This window comes from Vidua macroura, chromosome 3, assembly GCF_024509145.1.
Source record: "Vidua macroura isolate BioBank_ID:100142 chromosome 3, ASM2450914v1, whole genome shotgun sequence".
NCBI lineage: Eukaryota > Metazoa > Chordata > Aves > Passeriformes > Viduidae > Vidua > Vidua macroura.
In genome coordinates this window covers 86,209,114-86,225,274 of record NC_071573.1, presented here as the reverse complement: position 1 = coordinate 86,225,274, position 16,161 = coordinate 86,209,114, and the positions used below count along the sequence as shown (strand labels likewise).

The following is a 16,161-nucleotide window of genomic DNA, read 5'->3' as shown; positions in this document are numbered from 1 at the left end:
GGCAAACCCAGTATTACTGGCTCCAAGATAGAAGATAAACCAAACAAATACCCCAAAAAAAAAAAAAGTTTCATTCTAATAATTTGCAGTCTCAACATCCTTTTTGCCAGCTGTCCAGTATCTACATAAATGGTACTTGAATTACATATCCAGTTTCTGAGTTATATAATGTGACAGAGGAACTTTAGTATTGACTTCTCTTTCAAAAGAGAAAGGACATGTGGGGCTAGGGTACAAACCTGCCCAGCAATATTATTTTGCATTAAGACCAGTTGCCTAATTCTTCAAACTGTACAGGTCTTTTCAATTACAAGATTACAGACTCAAAAAATTGAAATTTGAGAGTCTTGAGATCTCAACAAAATGAGATGAGGAGCAATGCTTCTTCCACTCTTCCATTTTAATCTTTTGCTCCTTTCCAGAAGTGGAATATTATAGGAAGGCCAGAACTTGCAAAAAGAGACATGTTTATTATAGACCTTGCTGGTAATACTTGTTAAAATTGCCTCTTTTCATGGTCAGATTTTTTGTTGATTGCAGGTGCTTTTAATGGCAAATATTTGGAATTAAATCTTAATGCCTGTCCAGCTAATTCCTTTTAGAAAATTGTAGGGGAAATAGTTCTTCTGCTTCAACAAATTAAGAGACCACACGAAAAATTCCTCAGTATTTTGTTGTTATTAAAATTTTGACAAAATGTTCTGCAACATGACCTTGATGCAATTTGTGTATCTTTAGGGCAGACACTTCCTGTAATATAGCACAAGGGGAAGGAAGGAAGGAAGGAAGGAAGGAACTTATTTTCTGCAGACGAGGTAGCCAGCATTTTGTTCAGCAACAAGATTACCACAGTCCATCAGTTTCTACATTCAAAGCCAGGATCCCACTGACTTGTACTGCAGACATATTTAAAACACTGAAAATCAGATCAGCAATCCTGCAGTGATATCAGGACAAGCAATCAATGATTGTCCATGAAAACTTTTGCCTAACTTAATATGAGAATTTTGCCACACAAAGGAGAATTATATTAATCATACCATGTGATACTTTTTAAATTTCACTTTTCTATTTCTGCAGCAATTATTTGAAGCAAGTTACCAGTGCCTAATACTGTTATATTTTTTATACTGTCAAGTGAAAATCTCCTAAACTTCTTTACCTACATTTTGCTGACTATATTTCTTATTTTCTCTATTTGGATTTTTTTTTTTTTAATTAGAATATGTGCAAAAAAGTCTGGGCTATTTCTGAAACATAAGGCATTGTTGATCACTAACATTGGTCATTGGTACAGGCAATAGCTGACTTGTGGAACAGCAGCATTGCTGAAAATGATGGGGATGTAGACATGAGACTTAGTTATGAGCTAACAGCATTCCCCTACTGGAATAAAATAAACTACATTTTGGACGATATAATTAGAATTGTACCTAGCAGATCAGGGGGGGATATTTTCACTTCTTTGCTTGGTGGTGCTGCTAGTATAGTTAAAAGCTTAGTACTGTCTCATTTGGAATTAAAATATTAAAAATTGCAATAATTTCCTTTTCCATTCTTTCTTAGTAAAGTGTACTAAATAATTGGTATGCTGTGTCATGTTTGAGGGAGTCTTCCACCCTCACTTCTACAAGAGATATGGAGAAACCAGAGAGGGTCCAGCAGGGAATTGGTTTGTGTTCAGGGGCCTAGAAAACAAGAGATCTGAGGAAAGTTTCAAGGAGAAAATTTTTTTGAGTTTGGCAAAGAGGAAGCCAAGGAATGATTGAAACTGTCCTGCAAATCTGAGGAGCCCAGCTGGTTATTCTTCAAGGACAGCTTCCTAAAACCCCAAGAGCCCTCCATGTTGTTATGCAGGGAGTTGAGTGAGTATGGCAGAAGGCCAGCATGGATGAACAAGATGCTTCTGGCTGACCTCAGACAGAAAAGAAGGTAAGCAGTGGAAGCACGGGTGAGCTGCCCAGTAGGAACATAGAGACACTGCCAGAGCATGTGGTGATGGAGTTAGGAAACCAGAAACTCATCTGGAATTGAAACTACTAAGAGAGTTTTAAGGGCAGCATGAAGGGCTTCTGTTAACTGTATCCATAGCAAAAACAAAACTGAAGAAAAGGTTGACCTGCTGCTTAATGGGTGGGGGATGTGGAAAAGGCTGAGAGTATCCAAATTTTTTTTCACCTTGGTTTTTTTTCCCTAGTAAGTTTTGACCTCAGGCCTCCCAGTTTACTTAAGCATGTTAGCAGAGAGTGTGATGAGCCACTGGCCACAGAAGAGAGTGTTAAGGAGCACTTAAGCTACTTGTATGCTTGCACAATACCAAACATTAAGCATCCAGCGGTGCTGGGACAGCTGGCTGATGTGAGTGCAGGGTTGCCCTCTGTCATTATCAAAAAATTATGATTACTAGGGAAGGTCACTGATGACTGGAAACAAGCAAACATCACGTCCATCTTCAAGGATCCATTGAACTGCAGGCCAGTCACCTCTACCTCTGTCCCTGGAAAAATTATGTAGCAAATCCTGGAAGGCAAGTCTGAACAGAGGAAGGACTAGAAGGTCACTGCGAACAGCCAGCATGGATTTACCAAGGATATATCACACTGACCAACCTGATTGCCTACTCTGATAAAATGACTGTCAGTGTGGATTAGGGGAGAGCAGTGGATGGCTCCAGCCAGGCTTTTGGCCTAGTCTTCAGACACATAATTACACTAGAATCTACAGGGTTCTGACTGGATAAATGAGCAGCAGAGTGGGTGGAAGACTGGGGTCAAAGGTGGAAAGATGTTATGCAGTCTGACTGCTACCTAAAAACAAGTGTCAATTGCCATGAGGCAATACTGGATATCATTTAATGTCCTTATTAATAACATGCATGATAGGGTTCTCAGCAAGTTCTTAGATCTTATCAAATGCAGGGAAGTAGACAGTGCACCAGAAGGTAGGGAAGGAACGATATTGAGAAATTAGCTATCACAGAACTCTTAAAGTCAAGCAAAGGAAAACACGTGGGCCTGCCTCTGAGAAGGAATACCCTCATGCTACAGTACAGGCCAGGTGCCAAAGTTCTAGAAAGCAGCTCTACAGAAAGGGAGTTGGGAGTTCTCCAACAAACAAAGGATGCCCTTTGTTTGCACTAGGCCAAAGGCATCTTGGGCTGCCTTAGCAGGTGCATGTCCAGCAGACCAGGAAGAGTGATTGGTGAGTGCTCTTGTGACCACGTGTGGAGTTCTGCATCCACTTTGGAGCTCCCTGGAGAGGGTAAAGAGCTGCTCCTTGGGGTGAGTCCAGCAGAGGCCCACTGAGATGGCCAGGGCTTAAAGCCCATGATGTAAGAGGGGAGGCTGGGGGAGATGGGCTTGTTCAGCCTTAAGGTGAGATGATTTGGAAAGTGGGGTGTGGTGGGTGGTGTGCAGACTCATTGCTGTCTGTAAATACTGGGTGGGTGTGGAAAAACCAGAGTCAGACTCCTATCAGAGGTGTACAATGAAAGGATGAGAGGCAATGAATACAAGCTAAAACTAGAGAAATGTTGACTCTATCTTAGAATAATTTTCATATAATGAATTTGGGATTGAGTAAAAACACAAATGGGAAAGTTAAATGAAAAAAACACTGCCACAGTTTTTTTAGAGTGTTAGCTGTGTTGTGTGTTCAGCAGTTGGGGAAGAATGGGAATCATAGAACAACTCAGGTTGGAAGGGGCTTCAAAAGAATATCTGACACGATTTTTCGCAAAAAAAGGAAACTAGATTAACTGAACTGAAATCATATACATTTGTAAATTATTTCAGGAATTAGCCTCTCATTTTTAGGTGAGGACATGTGAAAGTTTATTTCATTAGATACCATTTTGTATGCTTGCTCTTGGGCTTGCTTCTAAAATTGAGCTGTTGATTGTATAAGCCACCCCCTCCAAAAGAAAAAAGTAAAAGGCAGCCACTGTAGGAAGTGATGAAAAGTCCAGAACTATTTGATAATTTATAGTTCTTCACACCTCCAAAGCTTTAGATTAAATTCCCAGATGTGTAGTACATGATCACTACAAGATACATTACTTGAAAGATTTGACAAAATGCTGCTAGAAATTTTGCAAGTTACAGCCAGCTGTTCTAGTTAACCTCACTTAAACCTTAGAGTTCTATTTAAGGAAATTACACTCTCTGAAGGATGAAAGAATGTTTAGACATTGCTCTAATTTTTTTAAAGGAACTTTAAAAACACCATAATCTTTCCTTTGGATATTTTCCACTCTTTTCTTCTACAGATGTATAAAAATCATGTGAGTTGTACTGAGGCCATGAGACTTAATTCTGGAGACTGGGAAAGATATACAAACTATCTCTTGCTAAATTATTTGAGGGAGAAAGAAAAAGTTTGCATTTTTTAATTAGGTAGTTTTTGTGCTGTCTGTATATAATTTTGCCCATCTGTCTTCTATATGTCTCACAAAACATGCAAATATGCTTTAATAAAAACCTAGAGCAGGTGTTATTTTTGTGTAATATAGACAGACTGCAGATTGCATCTGATGAAGATGTTAACATAGTAATATTGTATGCAGTGATCCTTTTCTGAGCTAAAAGTTAAGAAATTAGAGCTGGAAAGAGCATTATAATAGCCTTTTAATTGAAATACCATCAAATAAAGAATTCAATCTGCTGAAATAACTTGAGCTTGAGTTAATAGTTTAAAACTCCCCCCTTTTGTGTTTTTTCTTCCTTTGTTTTGGTTTGTGTTTAATACTTGGGTAATTTGATATGCTTTTCAAAGTAAAAGAAATTAGTTTTCTTTTCATAAATCATATCTGTATATTTTTTCAGTTGATCTGGGTAGGAGACCTTCACAGTTGACTAGTTATATTTAAAAATTAAAATGAAGGTATTAATAGGAATAAATGTATTAAAATTGGTTCTGCAGAAGAATAGAAGTACTTTAATAAGCAGATCTAGAGTCAATAAATAGTTGAGAATTTTTAAATCTGAGAAAATCCCTTAGGATGAATGGAAAAATAAATGACTCTTATTAACTGACAAAACTATGGAAAGCCATATCATTTTTTGTAGACATTTCACACCTTTTTGAATAAGAGACAATCAGTATCCAAATTACTTCATTTTTGTCTCATAATAAAAGTTCAGTGCAGTAAAATTATTTTAAGAATATAATTACTTGAACAATGTTTGTTTGAGATTTGTATTTTATCCTTTTGTGTTCCAGGGTGAACGTGGCTTTCCAGGTAATAAAGGTGAAGAAGGTGAAAAGGTAAATTATTCTGTCCATGTAATTTATTGGTTTAACAATATGATATATGGCCAACCAAGCAGAACTTTGTTCTGACTGTCTACCTTAACCCTTTAATTAATAAAATTCTTAAATTTTTGACATGTAAATGCTTAAGAATGAGAAGTTCTTTATGCATTTGTTGAGTGCCATCAGGGCTTCATTTAGATTTTTTTTTTTCTCTAAGAAAAAGTTTTTGGAGGAACCAACAGAGCCTCTGCAGTGGCAGGAAATAGTTCAATAAAATGGGAGCTAAACTGGCCTTGTGAAAGGCTGTATTGGCTGATAGAATGCCAGCATTGGGTGGCATCAGATGATGCCACCCAATCTTTTTGTGTTACTTCTGACAGGTAAGTCTTCCTAGGTCATCAATCAAAGGCAAAAAACCCGTGTGTTCAGGGACAAGTGGAAGAAAGAGCCAGACACTAGCTTGTCTAATAGGAATTAAAGTAACAGAGGTGATACTTTATGGTTGTAGCTTCAGTTCTTGAACACGTTCATGCCTGTTTTCTGCTTTCTCACTAATTTTGTCTGGTCTGGATTAGGCAACCTGAAATAAGAATCTTTTCTTGAAATAGGTAGTTTCTCTGTGCTTCAGCCCACTGTCTAAAAAGGGTGCAGAAAAGCATTTCTGCTGAATTTATATATCATAAAGATGAAGAATGACAGAAGCTGCTCTTCTGGCAATATTCAGACTGATGAAAATAGAGAGTAGGTGGCAGCTTCTGAATTTAAAAAAGTGTAATATATTTGTGAGTTAGGCTGTTTTGGACATGGATGTATTCACTCACCCACCATACCTCTTCAGACGTGTCAGACAGCTTTCCAGTGTTCATATTTTAAAGAAAGCATGCTATGGATTAACAGAATCAAAGCAGATTTAAAATGTGGAGGTTTTCTTAGAAAAAAGTATCCCAGTAGCCAAGAAGAAAGAAGGATCAGAAGTAAAAACCAGCATCCATAGCAACTAACATTTATAATGTGAGGATTCAACCTCTGAAAAAAACCACTTGTTAAGCTTGAGTGTTTCTAACTCCAATGACAGATCTTATTTCCTTGGTAGTATCATTATTCATCATTTCTGAAGGGTTTGTGGATTTTTTTTTCTTGTTTTTTTGTCCCCATAATTGCTCTGCAGCTGTGCTGTGCTCTCCTCGAGTTTTATGTATAAATTGTGTTTGAGCACAGGCACATGCTTCCAGCTGTTGCTGCCACTCTCTTTGCTTGATTTCCCTTATTTTAAAGCAGAGATAAAATGACCCAATCACTGGTAGTCACATTTTTCTTATGTGGAAGCTAAACCAACATGCTTAGACCATTTTTTTTTTCTTTCTGTCTCATAAATTCAGATGATAATTAAGAGGTCCCATTTAAAAATCCTTCCAGTGTTTATTATTATGTTTGCTATTATTTCTTGTTAATGCTGCATTCAACTGCCCTTCAAATTAAAGGAAATAAAAGAGTGGAAGGTTCTTTGTTTACCAGTGATCACTCAAAAATAGTTTGGGCTATTCTCATCAGAAGCTACACATGATATTTGTGTGGGAAGCATGTGTTTGAAGGGTATGGTCTTTAGCAGTTATTCAGTTCAGCTTTAATTCAAATAATTGTTTAAGAATAACAATGTAGAGTTTCAGCTACTAAACTCCAGTATAAAAAAAAAATATCAACACATTTGCATTTTAACATAGCAGCACAAAGTGAGACAGTTATACTACTTTGTGTGTAACAAACACAATTACAAAGCCCAAAATGGAAGTTTTTCCTAATACCAAAAATTCTGCCTAATATTGCACATTGAGGAACAAAATTTTTGCACACACTATTTTGCATATCACCTAGGATGGGGCACAGCTACCTCAGCACAGGGTATTTGCCATTCCAGACTCCCCGCAGAAGTACATGGAAATGAACCATCCTCTACTTTTGGTTTAGTGACCCTATCATTTCTTAGGATTGAATACTTGAAACCAACTCAGCCTTATACCTTGTTTCATCAAATGAAAATAGTTGTTTTTTTGTATTAGGATCTGCTTTGGCAGAGCAAGCCTTGGGGACACCAGAGGGACAGAGACAGCTGAGGTGACAGTGCGTGATCATTTGTACATTACAGTTATGGGAAGCATCTATAATGTAAATTATTGAGGAAGATTCCTTTATGCTGTTTAAGGGTTTCTCTGCCACACTTGGTTCTTCTTTGGGAATCCAAAAGTCTTGTTCTGCTTTTGGTCATGGCTGACTTGGTTCTCTCTTACAAAATCCAGTAGTGGTATGGGAAGTACAGACTGTGCAGGTGTTATATTGCAAGTTTTCCCTCCAAAAGAAATATACTCTCACTGTGAATTTATTTTAATTCTCCTTTATATTCTGTTTTCTTTGTGTTACATAGATAATGACACTCTTATGTGATAGTCTTATAACTGCAACAAAAACATTGGTTTACCCTTTTATAGCGTGACTGAAAAAGTATATGCTGAGAGCAGTTTTAATTGGTTTGCTGCCAAGTAGGCAAACTATAATCATGGGGATCTGTTCTCATTGTAATACTGCTTCGAATTTTAATTTTACAGTATGGGATAGAAAATATGACTATTGCATTTCATGATGATAGGAAGTCAGAAGGTGCTGATAATAACTAGAAGAAAGCTTTAAAATACAGAATGTTCTTGGTGAATCAGAGATGTAGCCTGAAAATAAAAATGAAATTGCAACTGAAAGACTAAGATGTTCCAAAGTGAAGTATTGTCTGCAACACTAATTAAAAAGTCCTATTAAAAAGTGCTATTTGGTGTTGATATGGCTTCAATTTTACAGATTTTGAAGGGCAAGCACTGGGAATGACTGGTGCTCAGGAATACAGAACCTTTGAGGGAGGACTGCATTATTTACTCTTAGTGTAGAGTCAGCTGAAAATATGCAAACAGCCTTCAAATACATAACCTTGCTGCAAAGGAGGAAAGAAATGGTCTGTTTGTGTGTCTGTAGTGCATGCAGGGCAGTGGGCTGGAAATGCAGCAAGGAAGATGCTGTGTAGCCATTAGGAAAAGGTTTTTAATTTTAACACTGTTTATTACAGAAGTAATTTCCTCTTCCAGTGGTATGCACTTTTTATCCTGGTAACACAAAAGGGAATAAACTAAAGACTTGCTTCATGAAAACACATGAGAGGAGATTATCTTAAATGACTGTCATTTTCGGTTAATAGCATCAAAATTATGCAAGGTATCCCTTACATTTATTTCTAATTTGATAAGCACAGAGAATGGCAAGACCATTTCTTTTTGAACATAGAGACTTGTTTGTTTTTAATGTCCAGTTAATAGTTTCCTGTGATAGGACTGTAAAGCTCTGGAACAAGTTGCCCAAAGTGGTTTTCCAGCAGCAACTTTTCTTTCTCAGCAAGCCCTGAGCAATCTGGCCTGATTAACAGGTTTGGGTCTGGATTTCAACCTCTACAGGTTTCAAGATCTTAGACCTATCTTGAAACTTGCAGAGGTTGAAATCTTATTTATTATTACTTATTTTGATACTAGAAGTATGTGCATCACTTGGAGGTTGCAACAGATCGAGTACCTGTTAGCTGGGTGGGAAAAGTCCTTTGAGGCCATCGAGTCCAACCTGTGACTTAACACTACCTTGTTAACTAGACCATGGCAGCAAGTACCACATCCAGTCTTTTTTTAAACACTTCCCAGGACAGTGACTCCACCACCTCTCTAGACAGCCCATTCCAATGCCCAGGCATTCCTTCTGTGAAGAACTTGTCTAATGTCCACCCTAAATATCCAAATTAGACAAATAACTTCTAAAATACCATTTTCCTTTTTTAAATCTGTAAATAATTCTCTTTCCTCCTGGTTATTGCTTCCTTTGGTCACTCCAGTTGATACTTTTTAAAATCCCTCTTTGTCTTTTAAGTCAGAGAGGCAAGGTGTGCTGTTATGTAACGAAATCACAGGACTAGCTGATATCTCAGAAAACTCAGAAGACTTTTTCCTTCATAAAGCATAGTCTCTTTCTTCTCACACCTAAAGAGGAGGATTTTAAAACTGGATATCATTGGACATGAGCTATGTTACAGTTTGTGCGTTGTGATATGCATTTGTAAACACTTGATCTCTGGTAAAGTTAGTATTTTACTATAATTCTGTGATTAATATTTCTCAGTAAAATGATATTAATTAAAAAGTTACATGTATTTGAATAAGGGAAACTTTGAGAATAAAACTATATTGATAGTTATTTATTATTTCCAGAGTTTCATCCTTTTTACATTACATATTGCATGTCTTAAGGAGGAGTCTGGGGCTTGTCCAGCCTAAATGTAGAAAAAAATTTCATCTGCCCAATTTTCTTCTAAACGCAGGATGTTCTTTGTATATATTTACTATTTTCTGAAGTACAATTTGAATTATCCCAGGAAATAGGGCTTCATCTATTTCCTTTAGAAGACAATTCCTAATAGATCTTAGTGTCAAGATTACTTCCTGGAGGTTCAACGTTTTCTACTTCATCCTATCACACCTAATAAAATACTGCTCTGTCTACCTTCTATCCATCTAGAACACAGAGGGCTATAAACTTCCAGGGTGTCCCCAGGTGTAGTCTTTTGTTTCAGTATTCAATATGCTTTTCTTAAATATGCATAAGGAAATGAAGAAAGAATCACCTTTCCTAGATCTAACATGATGGTTTGAAGGTAGTCATTATTTAGTGTTTCTAGTATTTTTATGTCTGTATCATAAATTTCAGTGGTAAAAACCAGACAACTCAAGTACTGGGGAAGCTTCCAATTTACTTGAAAAATAGAAGTTATTTTTCATAGATGGAAGACAAAGGTTTATAATTAAAAATACTAAAAAGCTACAATTAAGAGAAGCAGTTAGCAACACTGTGTATTAGTAGAGTGTTTCTATTTATGAACTATAGATTCTACTAGAAATGCTTCAGTCTGAGCAAAAGGTTAGAAGAGTAAATTCTATAAACTGCAAATCTTGGTGTAACTATGGACACTACCTGGTCTTAATGTCTTTGGAGCAAAGGAAGAATGTGCAATTTGCATTATAGACTTAGGGTCCTGTTCCCTAGTTTGGATGTGAGTGGAGTTTGTGCCACTGTACTTAAAATTTGTCTCTTACCTGTGTTAACTGTCAGTGCAGATACTTTATTGGGGCAGGGAGAAGAATATTTGAAATCCTTGAAATCCTGTTTCATGCAGGTAAGACTGAATGCTTTACCAGCTGGATATAAATGTAAACAGAGATTTTTTCATACTTGTCTCCTAATGCTATATAGAGAAATATACAAGTTTTCTCTTTCTCATCTTGTAACAATTTACTCACTTCTTCTCACCTTCTTTTATTTCTCTCCCTGAAATAAATGCAGGCATGTTGGCATCCTAGTAAGCTAAAGATTAACAGGGCTTATCAGGTAGTTCTGTGATACTTGACTTGACCTGTCCATCTTCCTGTTGTTTAATGTCCTTGCCCTTTGAAACAGGCTTAATCAAAAGTGTCTGTTGGAAATAGTCCCTAGCTTTTTAACTGTGCCTGGGAATCATATGAGGAAATGTTAATTGGATTCATTGAAATGTCTGCAAAAAAACCTTCACAGGTGGGGTCTATCATTAAATGATATAGATGACCAAGTTCCAGCTCCCAAGATCTATCACTCTTTAATTTACTTACACATGCCCATTTGGTCAGATTAAAGTTCATCAGGCTCAGCATCCTGTTCTAATGATAACCTGAAGTGGTGCCCTGGGGACAACTGTAAGGACAAAGTAAGCGAGTATAGTACTCTTCCAGCCTTCAATTATTTGAGACTGCATCTCAGTAGATGTGTTTTCAGTGAATTTAGTAGTTTTCAACTGATTTTTCTCCCACTAGAAAGTACAGTTTTCTCCTGTATTCATGTAAACTTTGAGCATCTGCAATATCCTGTGGTGAGGAATTGCACTGTTTATCTTCATGTTTGAAGAAACACTTCCGTTTGTTTATTTGAAACCTGCTTCCTCTTAATTTGATTTGGTGTCTCCTACTTCTTTCAAAAGGTTCCTGTTCTCCTTTTCAGTATCAATCGAGAATCAATAAGCTTCTATTACATATTCCTGAGCTGTCTCTTTCAAATTGAAGAATATCAATTAGTGTCTCCCGCTATGAAATATGTTCTGTATTGGATTATCCTTACTAGTTGCTTCTGGATATTACTGAGTTCTGTTCCAGTATTTAAAGATGAAAAAGACAAGAGCTTCAGTCTATGTAATATCGCAGTGAAATTCTTTGGTTTATTCTCTGTGCCTTCTTGTCTCCCCACAGGGACTTTTCTATCTTCTCTTTAGCTTTGAGTGTGGTCTCAAGATCATTCTTGATCCTTTTGAAATGGTCATTAACAGTCACTCCATTTAGGAAGTTGTGTTTGTATTCACAGGTGTTATGGCTACATAGGGGATATAAGGATTTTACAATCTTCATCATTTGATGTATATCTACGCTGAACTTCATTTGTCTTTTTGCCATGTCATTTCATCTTATAATGACTCTATTGAGATTGTCATGGTTCATCCTCATCTGTTTTATCCTTTATAATTTGATATTTTGACTAGATTGTTGTGTACTTCACAATGGTTTTCTTTGAGTGTAAACACTCCAAGTCTTGCTGAGAACAAGATTAGCGGAAAACTGATTTTTGTAATACATAAATGCTGGTGTGGACTCTCACCCTCTTTCTGCCTTGGACTAGAAATGTAATATTTGACAGGTGTGGAGGGCTTTTGGCATTAGAAAGGTATCTTTATCTTAAACTCTGAAAATGGTAATTTGCACATACTAAGTACAATTGTTCAAAAGTGACTTGAGTCTGACAGAGTTCAGAACTCAGATGGTCCCTGTGGGTCCTTTCCAAATCAGAATATTCTGTGGTTCTGTAATTTACTTTGGTCCACAAAGCTCTCCAAATTCCAATTGCACCCACAATGTAGGAAGCTTCTTGCGTGGTAGGCCCAGATATGGATTTCTGGGCAAGAAAGTTCACATGGTGCTCTGCAAAAACAGCCATGCCTGTTCTGATGAGCTGTCTGGGGTATCAGAATCATTGCAGCTTCCTTAGGGGGCATTCTGTTGAGATACGAGGTTTAACAGTGTGAGCAGAATGCTGAGTCTTTTGGATGTACTGCTTCCAGTAATGGTGCCTTCTGTGCCACTTTTGGAGATTTCTGTGAAGACATATCCAGAGATGGATGACTGGATGTTATTACAGCTGTAATGCCTAGAGAAAGCACTTGCTAGTTTGGAAGCAAGACTGTAAGCTTTTTAACTGGTAGCTAATAAATGGTAATTAATTTTAAATTAATATAAAAATTTTTACCTGTAACACATGGTACACATTTAGCAACTGAGAACTGTTGTAGAGGATTATTCTTTATGAAAAAGGCTGTACTGACAGGTATCTAATGAGAAGAAGAAATAGGATAATCTAATAAACAATATTGATGCTGCAATATTTGAAAATAGCATTTAGCATAAATTGCATATGTGCTTATGGAGCCTTGTAGCTCCTGTTTAGCCTCATACTTTGAGACCTCTTTAAAAATTCTTTTATTTAATATTTATAAAATAGGCATGAATGCAAGGATGTAAATTTGTAGATGAAATTACAGAATCATGGAATGGTTTGATTTGAAAGGAGCCTTAAAGCTCATTTAGTTCCAATCTTCCTGCCACGGGCAGGGTCATCTACTATACCAGGTTGCTCAAAACCCCATTCAAACTGGCTTGGACGCTTGCAGGGATTGGGCAACTTCTCTGGGCAGCCTGTTCCAGTCCCTCATTACCCTGACAGTAAACAATTTCTTTCTTTAATGTAATCTGAGTCTATCCTCTTTTTCTTAAGCAAATTTAAAGTCAATGGGCTCTTTATGTGAGCTTTTGCAACTTTGAGTGAGAGTTGTTTTCCATGAGGAAAAGGATTAGAATTCATGAACAATGTGATGAAAGAAGAAACAACAAAATGGTTACAGACACTGGTCACTGTAGAAGAGGAGATGACAGAACTGTTTTCATTAATATATCAAAAATAGAACTCATTGTCTGCATATGAGGAGGGCAATCTTTCTACAACCCACAAAGACAAATGTGGATGTTACTACTGAAAAGTCAGCAATATACATCTTAAAGTATATTTAAGTTCCAAAGCACTTTTTTCCCCCTCCACTTAGCAGTAGTTAATGTTTATTAACAATACTGTCAGTGATAAAGATGGTCTTCCTCCCAATCTCCTCTTTTCCAGTTGCTTCTTCCTATCCCCAGTGTCCCTGTGCACTGCTATTGCAATTGTTTGTGTGATTCCTAGTAAAATAAACAAGTCAGGGAACTGTTTAGACCAAAATGTGCCTCTGTTTACTGGGTTTATATCCCAGCACATTCTGTTTCTCCAGACTATTCGAGTACATATATCTATATACTATATAGGTACGTGGCTATTCTTCAGCAAACAATGTAATTCAGAAGAATAGGCATATTTAAGTGACTAAAAGGTGCTGAAGACCTATACAGATGATTTTTGGGGTTGGAGAACAACAGTATGATTCTTTTTGGATGAAGCTACACTGAAAGATGTACTTTGGGAACAAGCCTAAGGTGGTGCAATTTCTAATGGCTCTTGAACTCATGAAACCAGACTCGAGCTACTTCAGTGTAGGTTTGGAATAACTCCAACAAAATACAGTGTTAACATCTAGTACTCTGTGCCATTTTCTCCATAAATCATCTCTTTTGTGCCACACTCTGTGCTCATCTGGACATAAAAAATACTTTGAAGAAGACCTGACATAACATGGCATGGAAGTCATGGGTATTAAGACTGTTATAAAGGATCTGCACAAAAGTTCAAGAATGGTAAATTGTAGAGAAGGATGTGCTAATGTACCTAACCCAGTCAGCAGCTTTATGATGCTACTTTTTACAGTATGCACATTCATCACCTTTGTGTATTGTTAAATTTTAGTTTAAGTGGCCAAAGAACCTGGATTAGAAGAGCAGCTAATTTGCAACACCTGCTGAGAGTTTCTGCAACAGTAGGTGAAGACTGACTTGTCTTAGATGTCTACAGGGAACATATCACTGATCTTCTTGGTATGCTGAAGCCAATATATATTGTGCACAGATAAAGAAAAAGGCTTTATCCTGGTAGCCTTTTAAGTTTTATGTACCTGTTGAAGGCTGTTGAAGCAGTAAGTTAAACTCCTGTTGTCGGTAGCTGGCCAGTGGATACAGTTCAGATTTCCCAGGATGACCTTTCTAAAGATAATTCCTCCCATTCAGCAGCAGAATATTGTCCTGCCTATTTATTCTAGACTCATTGTTTTTTCACCCTTCACTGCACAGTGGTTCAACTAGAAGAGAAATGTAATTGTTTCTATGGATGGTATCCATAGAACCTATATGGGCTGATTGTATGGACAGTTGCCAGGAAGGTGGGAGCTGCTTATTTTGATCCTCTCAAAAGGGGAGAAAACTTCCTGAATTAAATCTCTATTTACTGAGTTTTGTGCAAAAGGCAGAAATTTCCTACTTTTTTAATTACATTTTGAACTGACCTTAGTGAAGTCTGACTGAGCAAGATGGGTGTATTTTGAACAGATCAAGTCTCCACCTCAGATAAATACCCATTAGGAGACTGAACATACCACATCTTTAAACTGTACCAGGGTTTGTGAGAGCTTTATTGAAACACCAGTTTCCTGGTATAAAGTATGGATTTCTATGGCCTTAATAAACTTATTGTAGTCTAAGAAAATAGAGATAACTGATACTGCTGTCTGTGTAGTCCTGATGAAGATGGTTAATAGCCACAGCTACAGAAAAGGCTATTATTCTGGTTGTCATGTGACAGAAATAAAGCTAGAGGTGCAGCCTTTGGCAGAAAAGACATAGCAGTCCATCAGCTTGTGCAAACACTCGATGTGGCTTTAACCATCTGCAGAACATCTTTTGGGGTATAAATAACAATAGCAATGGCCTGCCAAAACCATGAAAGCATGTGTGTATAAAAAATACTACGTTCTGTGAAAGCAATACTATTTGTCAACTGATGTCAAGAGCAGATTGGCTTTCGGTTGCCTTAGGAGACAAGCCCTGAAAAGAAACTAGTTTATTCCTCCTACGGAAAAATCTTCATTCAACACTAACACCAACCCGGTATAAACAGAAACCTCCCCACTAAAAGGCAGATAGAATTTTAAACAATTGTAGCTGCAAGTCAAATCCATTTCTAGTATTTACTTAAAAATGGAAAAATAATCTGCTCATTAAATGAGACAGTTTTTTCTTTTGAGGTTTTAATCTATTGATAGATACATGAGATACTTAAGGTTAGAATTACTGGGAAGATCAGTGAGGGAAAGCAGAGCCAAATTCAGCTATTAGTTTTGTTCTTGAACGATGTAAGAAAAAAACTCTGTTAATAGCTCAGGGATTTGTGCAAGCTGAGACATGTATTATGATTCCCTTGTGTTAGGCAATGTACAAAGACAGAGTGGACCATTTATTTAATCCAAGGGTTATTATAACTAAAATGTGAGAATTAAGACAGAAGATGGATACCTGCAGAACAACCAGACCTGACTGGCTAATTAAAAAATTGATAATACAAGAAATGATGCTACATCTATTGTGCAGATTTTGTGCTCATAACACTAGAGGAAAATTGAGTTGGTGTGGTTATTGTATGAAAATAAATTGTATGACCTTGTGTAAACCCTACAATGCCAAACTGTGCACTGAGTTTTACACTCAGATGTCCTGATATTTAAGTGTGTATGCATGAGAACCATCAAATGAGAAGATAAATGATGACTGGAGTTGACAATCCTAATGGGTA

At 37.0% G+C, this 16,161-nt stretch overlaps 1 protein-coding gene across 1 annotated transcript in view; it reads left to right on the top strand.

Moving 5' to 3' along the window:
- The window catches only part of COL19A1 (collagen type XIX alpha 1 chain), a 173,201-nt gene that overhangs the window by 61,447 nt on the left and 95,593 nt on the right, over window positions 1–16,161 (top strand). Inside the window, exons 11-14 of the mRNA XM_053973303.1 lie at window positions 1,298–1,484; window positions 2,198–2,358; window positions 3,141–3,281; window positions 5,221–5,265. Coding sequence (XP_053829278.1) covers window positions 1,298–1,484; window positions 2,198–2,358; window positions 3,141–3,281; window positions 5,221–5,265 — 534 coding nt within the window. The remainder of the gene's footprint in view (window positions 1–1,297; window positions 1,485–2,197; window positions 2,359–3,140; window positions 3,282–5,220; window positions 5,266–16,161) is intronic.